At 44.7% G+C, this 10373-nt stretch overlaps 1 protein-coding gene across 1 annotated transcript in view; it reads right to left on the reverse strand.

Annotated features, from left to right (window-relative positions):
• LOC124722678 (nose resistant to fluoxetine protein 6-like) overlaps positions 1 to 2592 on the reverse strand; it is a 292300-nt gene extending 289708 nt beyond the window's left edge. The window contains exons 1-2 of the mRNA XM_047247821.1: positions 2572 to 2592; positions 2091 to 2313 (exon numbers count right to left, since the gene is read on the reverse strand). Of these exons, the coding sequence (XP_047103777.1) occupies positions 2091 to 2313; positions 2572 to 2592 (244 nt within the window). The remainder of the gene's footprint in view (positions 1 to 2090; positions 2314 to 2571) is intronic.
• Positions 2593 to 10373: the final 7781 nt, after the last annotated feature.

The raw sequence follows: 10373 nt of genomic DNA on the forward strand, positions 1-10373 counted from the left end.
GAATAAAGGCATCTTGTCGCCAAATACCGTTGAGCCTGTGCGCTAAAAAGAGGATAATTGTTTATGGTACCAATCCACAGACTATCTGTTTATTGTATGAGCTACGATACCAGCTTCAGAAACTATTGTAAACTTAGAACAAAACTTTTGGATATTTAATACCAGTCCCCAGAACTACAACTTAAAATGACTGCTTGCTTGCAGACATTTGTTATTCCGCATGTTGGGTTGCATTTACTAGAAATAGGCTTAATTTTATTGGCGTTAAACTGATTAATAATAATGATATGCTTTACCGTTTAAATGCTCTGAGTCTGTCCGGGTGAACGCGAAATTCATTTTAGTCCCTTAGAGCTTCTGATTTGTCTCTTCAGATGTCTCTCAAAACCTGTGTTTCTAAGGGAAAAATGTATTATCTAAGTGGTGAGACAGATTTCTGAAGTTTTACGCGGTCTGCAGTCGGGACAACGCAGAGGCGAAGCTGGCAGCTATGAAGGAATAGGAGGTAATCAAGCTTCTTTGCAATCTCACTCGCAGGCGTCTCTCAAGTTCTACGAATAAATAGTACAAACCACTTTCTGAAAGTAACAGGCTTGTCGGATTTAATTAGCTCAGCGGCGAAGAGACGATTAAAAAAAAATGTAGCCCTGTGGTAAAGAAATAGCACCCGCAGATTGTTACACACACACACACACACACACACACACACACACACACACACACATGGGCGTGCGCGCACACACTCACACAGAATCAATGCGACCCAAATAATTTTGTATGCTATTAGAACCACGTTTCGAGAAAAAATGAATTTTTAATTTACTCTGGAATTTGCGCCACAATGAAACCTACTGGCAAGCCAAAACTATATAGAGACTTCATATTGGAGCCCGGATCTTTCCCACTGTTCGTAAGAGTGTTAACACGAAAGTAATCGAAAGGTAATAGTCTAGGTTAGACTGTCTGCCTAGCACATAGTTAAATTTGTCACGAGGCATCCCAGATCAAACAGCTGATATGAGGTCTCCACAGCCGAACACCATATCCGAGATTCTTCAAACATAGTTGTGGCTGGACAAAATATGACACTTCAACTTAACCACGTAGCAGCGGTGTGCAGAGTGGGTACACGCTGAGCAGTATCTCGATTTTTCTGCGAAAATTGTGTTTCAATGATTCATAATACAGGCCCTGAAAATATTCGCCACTGGCTCGGCATCCAACACCGTGAAAACTGTCTAAGGCGCTGCAGTCATGGACTGTGCGGCTGATCCCGGCGGAGGTTCGAGTCCTCCCTCGGGCATGCGTGTGCGTGTTTGTCCTTAGGATAATTTAGGTTAAGTAGTGTGTAAGCTTAGGAACTGATGACCTTAGCAGTTAAGTCCTGTAAGATTTCACACACATTTGAACATTTTTTTTAACTGTCGAGACGAGAGTACTCTGATACGTAGTAACGCGATCCGAAAGCAGTACCGCGAAGTAACTTCCAGATTGTTGTATTAAGCTACGACTGGTGAATGCTGCAACAGAGTACATACTGACAACAAGACAAGCTTCCTCTTAGGTATGGTAGAATTCGAACGTAAGTAGTTTGTTTGTTGACGAACCTTTTGAGAGGTATAAAAATTTCTTTTTATTAATCTGAACGTACACCAAAAGATCGAAAGTGCCAGTCACATAAAGACAGAATGAAATAAAGAAATACAGCGCACAATGTGACTGGTTTGTTTATTTAACATGTCTGAATTCCGGAATGATATTCTTTGCTTATACAGAATGGAAAGTGACACTGAGAACAGTGACAGGAAAAGAACTGTAAGATGATATAAAGATAACGCTTACCGATAAAGAGTGAAGAAAAAGAAGTCTAAGCTATACACTGAAAGACAATTTGATGAGACGTGACGTATAATAATTAGGTCGCAATATTCGTATTCACGAATATGTTAATAGGTTCCACAAAAAAAAAAAACCATAGGGAGTAAGAAACCACGAGGAGGAACACGACATTAACGTTTTGTTAGGAGCACGTGTGATCGGAATGTCGGAGCGTGTTAAAAAAGCGCCAGTTGCAGAAATCGCCGGCATACCGCAGTCTACATGAGGTTGGAGTAGAGAATCCAGAGCGAGATGAGCAGGATGATGAGGATGCAGTAGGTGGTGACGATGTGGTGAGTCTCTGCCTGCGGCATTGTGGAGCGTGGAGCTTGGAGCGAGCGGCGAGGAGCGTGGAGCGCGAGGCGCGGCTGTCCGGAGGATACTGCGCTGCCGCGAGCGTCTGCGACCGACACTCCCCCGCCGGACCTGCCACGGCTAAAAATGAATGAGCCCCTATTTGGCTGGTCGCCGGAACCCCGCTCGAAAATATGAGCTTGAGTAAATAGTGGCATCCCTTGAGCTGCACAGCCTCCGGCCTCTGGTAACAATGCAGGGAGTTAGCCCAGTTCAACAGAGAATACACTCTGCCTCGATTGCTCAGTTTGGAATGAGTCGGTACATTCGTATAGTCTACAGAAACGCAACCAACAATGAGTGGACCACTAGAGGATATAATAAGAGCAAGCCATTCACAACACGAGCGCCCCGGGCCATAAGTAGACTCCACCACAAATTATGCCCTCGTAAGCAAAAAAATGGCTCTCAGCACTACGGGACTTAACTGCTGTGGTCATCAGTCCCCTAGAACTTAGAACTACTTAAACCTAACTAACCCAAGGACATCACACACATCCATGCCCGAGGCAGGATACGAACCTGCGACCGTAACGGTCGCGCGGTTCCAGACTGTAGCGCCTAGAACAGCTCTGCCACCATGGCCGGCCCCCTCGTAAGCAGTTCTCCACATTTGAAACAGATTACAGCATTATCTACACTGCTGTTGCAAACACCTTCAAGACTGCGTTCAAAGAAAGTCAAACTGACTTGAAGTATAGTACGAGGGCGTCATGAAAAATAATGACTCCAAATTTTTATTTTAAAGCTCTTTAAGTTTCTTAAATAAAACAAACATTATTAACATTCTAGTAGGTTGGTGCATAAGTTCGTAGCGTTTTTCCATAACACAACAGATACACATAACAGAGATTTTACTCATCAATAATACAAGGTGGTCCATTGATAGTGACCGGGCCAAATATCTCACGAAATAAGCATCGAACGAAAACAACTACGACTAACGAAACTCGTCTAGCTTGAAGGGGGAAACCAGATAGCGCTATGGTTGGTCCGCTAGATGGCGCTGCCATAGGTCGAACGAATATCAACTACGTTGTTTTTTTAAATAGGAACCCCCATTTTTTATTACAGATTCGTGTAGTACGTAAAGAAATATGAATGTTTTAGTTGGACCACTTTTTTCGCTTTGTGATAGTGACGTAAATGAACAGACAAATAATTTTTTCAGTTTCACAAAAATGGGATGATTTATTCAAGAAAAAGAGCTTCACAAATTGAGTAACTCAATAACGTGTTGGTCCCCCTCTGCTCCTTATGCAAGCAGGTATTGCGTTTGGCATTGATTGATAGACTTGTTGGATGTCCTCTTGAGGGATATCGTGCCAAATTATGTCCAATTGACGTGTTAGATGAAAATGATATTTTCACTCAGCAGCGGAGTGTGCGCTGATATGAAACTTTCTGGCAGATTAAAACTGTGTGCCAGACCGAGACTCGAACTCGGGACCTTTCCCTTTCACGGGCAAGTGCTCTACCAACTGAGCTACCTAAGCAGGACTCACGCCCCGTCCTCACAGCTTTACTTCCGCCAGTACCTCGTCTCCTACCTTCCAAACTTTACAGAAGCTCTCCTGCGAACCATGCCGGACTAGCACTCCTGAAAGAAAGGATAATGCGGAAACATGGCTTAGCCACAGCCTAGGGGATGTTTCCAGAATGATATTTTCACTCTTCAGCGGGGTGTGCGCTGATATGAAACTTTCTGGCAGAATAAAACTGTGTGCCGGACTCGGAACCTTTGCCTTTCGCGGGCAAGTGCTCTACCAACTTAGCTACCCAGCTAAACTACGAATCCCGTTTCGAAATGAGCCCCAATGTCCAGATAAGACATGTCCAGAGACACCCCAGACAGAAGTGGGGTACCGACCTGACTGTTTGTCTTCGTGCTTGCCAAACCTTACCTTGCCCAGCAAGGTCACTGGGTCTCTCCGAAGTTGAGAACGTTTGGAGCATTATGGGCATGACCCTAGAACCAGCTCGGGATTTTGACTATCTAACGTGCCAGTAGGACAGAATTTGACACGATATCCTTCAGAAGGAAAACAACAAGTCAAGCAATCAATGCCAAACCCAATAACTGCTTGCATAAGGGCCAGAGGTGGACAAACACATTACTGACTTGCTCAATTTATGAATATCTTTCTCTTGAATAAATCGTCTAATTTTTCTGAGATTGTAATCATTTTTGTTTGACAGCACATGTACATCACATCTACTGATTTCTGTCCCATTCGGATAATTCCTTCTGGGTGCTTCCTTTTTTTTTTTTTTGGCTTATAGTGTATATTGTCCGACTCCTTACAGAGCAAACTCCTGACGAAACAAGCTGCTGTTCCTTGGATGTCTTCTGTATCCTTTACAGTCCTACTTGGGAAGGTAGCCCGGCTGATGAACAATACTTAATTAATACCGAGTAAGGTGTGGTAAGACACTCGACTCACATTCGGAAGAACGGCGGTTCATATCCCCGTCAGGATATCCAAATTTAGATCTTACGTGATTTTCTTAAAACCCGTAAGCCAAATACTGGCATGGTTACTTCGAAAGGGCACACGCCGATCTCCTTCCCCATACTTCCATAAAACGAACTTGTGCTCCCTCTCTTGATGACCTCCTCGTCTATGGGAGCGAAACCCTAATCTTTCTTCCCTTCAAGAATCATGGATTGACGGACGATATCGAAAAAGTTCAAAAAAGGACAGTTGTATTATACCGATATAGGGGAGAGAGTACCACAGATACGATACGTGAGTTGGGTTAGCAATCATTAAAACAAATGCGTTTTTCGTTGCGGCGGATCTTCTCATGAAATTTCAACCACGAACTTCTCCTCCGAATGCGAAAATAATTTGTTGGCACCCACCTACATACAGAGAAATGAGAGCTCGCAAGGAAAGATTTATGCGTTCGTTCTTCCCGCGCGCAGTTCGAGAGCGGAACAGCAGAGAAACAGCTTGAAGGTCGTTCGATGAATGCTCTAGCAGGCACTTAAATGTGAATTGCGGAGTAATCGAGTAGATGTAGATGTAGAACGTGACATTTGTGAGATACCTTTTTCGTTGGTGAATTACGTTTCCCTAATATTCAGCTAATAAATCTCAATAAGGCATCTGCATTTCATACAACTAGCTTCAAATGATCGTGCCACTTGAGGTCGTTCCGGACGTATGCTTGTAGATATTTTACGGTTGTTTCTGTTTCCAGTATAATCGAATAATGATGGGATATAATTTTATGTTCCAGGCGCTCATGTAGACGGTAGGTGCAACCTCATGAACTCTGCTGCACTGTTTTAGTTTGACTATACTTTATTTTGTGGACGTTAGACGGTCACCAGAGTATTGCACGGAAATGAAAAATAACCTAAGGAAGTAGACTGATAATTGTTGAAATAAACTTTCATTCAGTCAGTATGAGAGCACTACATAGATGCTCAATTACTTGGCACAAGCAAACTGGAAGAGAGTCGACATTCTCTTCGAGACAAGCTGCTACCGAAATTTTAAGCGTTATTGTTTATGATAGACTATTTGAGACACGTATTTCGTTTAAGTGTCAAGAAAATAAAATGAGTGATGTTGGAGCACTGAGATAGAAATCCTCCGTCGTCCATTACAATACGGAACGGAAAATAGTGAATCGAGGATTTTTACGGCATAATAATGTTTGTTTTACCTCTTATGAAGCAGAATATCATTAAAGTGTTTCAATAAGTCAACTATCGTCCACCCCTGGTACTGAGTGGTCAGCGCGACAGAATGTCAATCCTAAGGGGCCGGGTTCGATTCTCGGCTGGGTCGGAGATTTTCTCTGCTCAGGGGCTTGGTGTTGTGCTGTCCTAATCATCATCATTTCTGCCCCATTGACGCGCAAGTCGCCGAAGTGGCGTCAAATCGAAAGACTTGCACCCAGTGAACGGTCTACACGACGGGAGGTCCTAGTCACACAACATTTCCATTTCCATTCAACAATCGTCCACAGAGGACATGTGTGGGAGCACTATCGTAGTTCGCATTATCCTCCGATCTGCCCCGACAGAGGATGTGTATGCTTTGGACGTCAACAGCTCGAGAATATCGAAAGGACATTACATCAAATATCGACCATACTGTATCTGGAGAATGTACTGTGGGAAAGTGAATAATGTGAGATCCTCAGGCATGCACCGTATGGTTGCGTGCAGGTTATAGACTGTCCAGTCACATTAATGAGACCACCTGTCGAAAACCTGAATAATCTCCTTTTGTAACGCGGTCCGCTGTGAGACGTACAGGAAGAGTGTTAATGAGATTCTGGCATGCCCCGTATGGTGCGTTAAGATTATAGACTGTCCAGTCACATTAATGAGATCACCTGTCAAAAACCTGAATAATCACCTTTTGTAGCACGGTCCGCTGCGAGACGTACAGGAAGAGAGTCAATGAGATTCTGGCATGCCCCGTATGGTGAGCGCAGATTATAGACTGTCCAGTTTCATTAATGAGACCACCAGTCAAAAACCTGAATAATCACCTTTTGTAGCGCGGTCCGCTGTGAGCTGTACAGGGAGAGAGTCAATGAGATTCTGGCATGCCCCGTATGGTGCGCGCAGATTATAGACTGTCCAGTCTCATTAATGAGACCACCTGTCATAAACCTTAATAATCACCTTTTGTAGTGCGGTCCGCTGTGAGACGTACAGGAAGATATGGCATGCCCCGTATTTTGCATGCAGCTTATAGGCTGTCCAGTCACATTAATGAGACCACCTGTCAAAAACCTGAATAATCACCTTTTGTAGCACGGTCCACTGTGAGACGTACAGGAAGAGAGTCAATGAGATTCTGGCATGCCCCGTATGGTGCGCGCAGATTATAGACTGTCCAGTCACATTAATGAGACCACATGTCATAAACCTGAATAATCACCTTTTGTAGCGCGGTCCACTGTGAGACGTACAGGAAGATCTGGCATGCCCCGTATTGTGTGTGCAGCTTATAGACTGTCCAGTCACATTAATGAGACCACCTGTCATAAACCTGAATAATCACCTTTTGTAGTGCAGTCCGCTGTAAGACGTATAGGAAGAGAGTCAATGAGATTCTGGAAAGTACCGACAGGGATGTGGTCCATGCAAACTCCTGTGCCATGGCCAGCTGCACTAGGTTTCACGTTTGAGGATCCATGGCTCGTATAACCCCATCGAGGTGGTCCCATAAATTATCGATAGTGTTTAAATCGGCGGAGGTTGGTGGCCAGGGGAGTACAACAAACACCTCCTGGTGCTCTTTGAACCACCCACGTACATTACGAACTGTGTGACACATTGCATTGTCCTGCTGGTAGATCCCATCATGCTGAGGAAAATCAAACTGCATGTAGGGGTAGACATGGTACCCAAGGATAGGTGCATACTTGTGTTGCTTTATTGTACCTTCCAGAATGGCCTGGACCCTTCCGATGACTGTTGTAGGGTGGTTGCCTCCAGACATTTCACACCATACACGCCAGTGGATATAAAACGCGATTCATTCGAAGAGGCCCCCAGTCGCGATTCAGTAGACGCCCAGTTGCAGTATTGGCGCCAAAATTCCAGCCTTCGTCCCCGATGAAGAGCAGTCAGCATGGTTATATGAACAAGGAGCCTGCTGCTGAAGCCCATATGCAACGGTGTTACCTGAGAAGTCGTTGAGAAGGAACTGTTGGTAGTCTCTTGGTTTATCTGGGTGGTCATCTGTTCAACATTTGTATGTCTGCTCGTCCGTACTCATCTCCTCAGCCATTGTTCAACAATGGCATCTATGGCCCGTGGTGCTCCACAGTGGCCTCGGCGCCGGTTTTGGATAGCGCCATTTTGCCATGCACGGCATACTTTTACCACGGAGACACGCGAACAGCTTACAGACTTAGCCGTTTCGGAAAAGCTTGCACCCTTGGCCCGAAAGCCAACGGTGAGACCCTTTGGACTTATGATAAATCTCTCCGTTTCCACATAACGACGACGACTGCACCGTATTCCGTGCCCCCCCCCCCCCCCTCGCCTCCGCTTCCGATATGCTTTATACAGGGTGTTTTCGTAAAAGCGTGTAAAAATTTAACAGGACATAGAGGACGGTCCACTGAACGATTTTAGGTAGGGAACCTGAGTTCGGCCGGCCGGGGTGGCCGAGCGGTTCTAGACGCTACAGTCTGGAACCGCGCAACCGCTACGGTTGCAGGTTCGAATCCTGCCTTCGGGTATGGACGTGTGTGCTGTCCTTAGGTTAGTTAGGTTTAAGTTGTTCTAAGTTATAGGGGTCTGATGACCTCAGAAGTTCAGTCCTATAGTGCTCAGAGCCATTTCAACCATTTTTGAACCTGGGGTCGAAGAAGCCAGCTTAAGGAGATAATAGGGATAAAAACGCATGACTGTGTGCTTTTTTATTTATCATTAGTTACAGTTAACTGCAAATACTCTCATTGATACAATGAGCGTATCATATGTACTGTATCTTACAAAACATGCTGAAACTGCCGGCCGCGGTGGTCTAGCGGTTCTAGGCGCGCAGTCCGGAACCGCGCGACTGCTACGGTCGCAGGTTCGAATCCTGCCTCGGGCATGGATGTGTGTGATGTCCTTAGGTTAGTTAGGTTTAAGTAGTTCTAAGTTCTAGGGGACTGATGACCTCAGAAGTTAAGTCCCATAGTGCTCAGAGCCATTTGAACCATTTTTTTCGTGCTGAAACTGACGGCCATCAACCTCAATGCAAGCATGGTATCGGCGAACAAGATTTGACGCACCCTGACAAATATCCCTGGTGTATTTCGAATCGCATCACAGACAGCCACAATTCTAGCAACTATTTCCATCTCCGTATCCACTAGGGTCTCACACACAATTGACTTTAGATATCCCCATAGGAAATAATCAAGGAGATTCAGGTCAGGTGACCTCGCAGGCCATGGAATAGAACCACGCCTTCCAATCCAGCGACCAGGAAATACAGCAATGAAATGGTTGCGGACATCCACACTGAAGTGGGGCGGTGCACCGCCATGTTGTATCCGCATCCTCTCACGAACAGCCAAGAGTACGTTCTCCAACAACTCACGGAGAACTCTTTGCACGAACCTCAAGCACAGCTGGCAACTCAGTCGGCGGCCTACTGCATCATGACTTCCTAATAATCAGGCTCGTCCTCCTTGTTTCCTTGCAGGAAATAATGAATGTACATGTAAATAAACAGCACACTACGCGTAAACTTCTTCGCATGTTAGTTGTAAATAAGCTGGAAAACAGTAATGCTAGACAAAGCGGTGGACAAGTTTACTTCCGTATTTCCTTAAGCCTGCTTCTCCGACCCCAAGTTCCCTACTCAAATTGTTCGGTGGAGCACTTTTTACGTCTTGTAACATTTTTGAGCGCTCGTACGGAAACACCCTATAAAATCTCCACTACTAGTGCTCCCATCTGCCGTCTGCGAATGGTTATTGTACGTCGATGTCGAACATAAGCGATGGTCACATTAATGTGACTGGACCTTTTATATGTAGTGTCAGATGTAAATGAAACGGAAAGGTAAGTGAGTCGAGGCCTGTGACTGCATTGCAGCATTATACTTTACCTTACATGAACTACCATCCTCGTACAATATAAAATACAATTGTATGCACTACATTTTGCAATTATAATTGCTGGCTAAGATGAGCAGAATAATTAATGTTAATCCATATTGCCTTATCCTCGTCCGTATTCCAGACACCCAGGACTCCAGACTTTTTCTTTTGCCAGACCTACTCATGAGACTATTTGGTAGCTTTCATTCAACTCACACGATATTTTAGGAACTAGATTTGTGCCTTCGATGATGGAAACTGTAGAAGTCTCTCTGTAGCTACGTCAATGTCTGTGATAATTTGAATATCAGCATGGATACGTGTGAATGAACTGAACTTTGTACAACAGTAAAAAACGTAAACATAAACTCTGTTCACGGGCCCTGGCGAACCCCTCGGTAGCTTCCGACCGCCGTGTCATCCTCTGCCAATGAAGTCATTAAATGTAGTGTGGAGTGGCATGGGGACAGCACAACGGTCTCCTAGCCGTCATCATTTTTTGGGATCTGGAGCCGCTAGTATTACAGTTTAGATAAATGATAAAACACAAATAATTAGCATTA

This window comes from Schistocerca piceifrons, chromosome X (genome assembly GCF_021461385.2).
Source record: "Schistocerca piceifrons isolate TAMUIC-IGC-003096 chromosome X, iqSchPice1.1, whole genome shotgun sequence".
NCBI classification, from domain to species: domain Eukaryota; kingdom Metazoa; phylum Arthropoda; class Insecta; order Orthoptera; family Acrididae; genus Schistocerca; species Schistocerca piceifrons.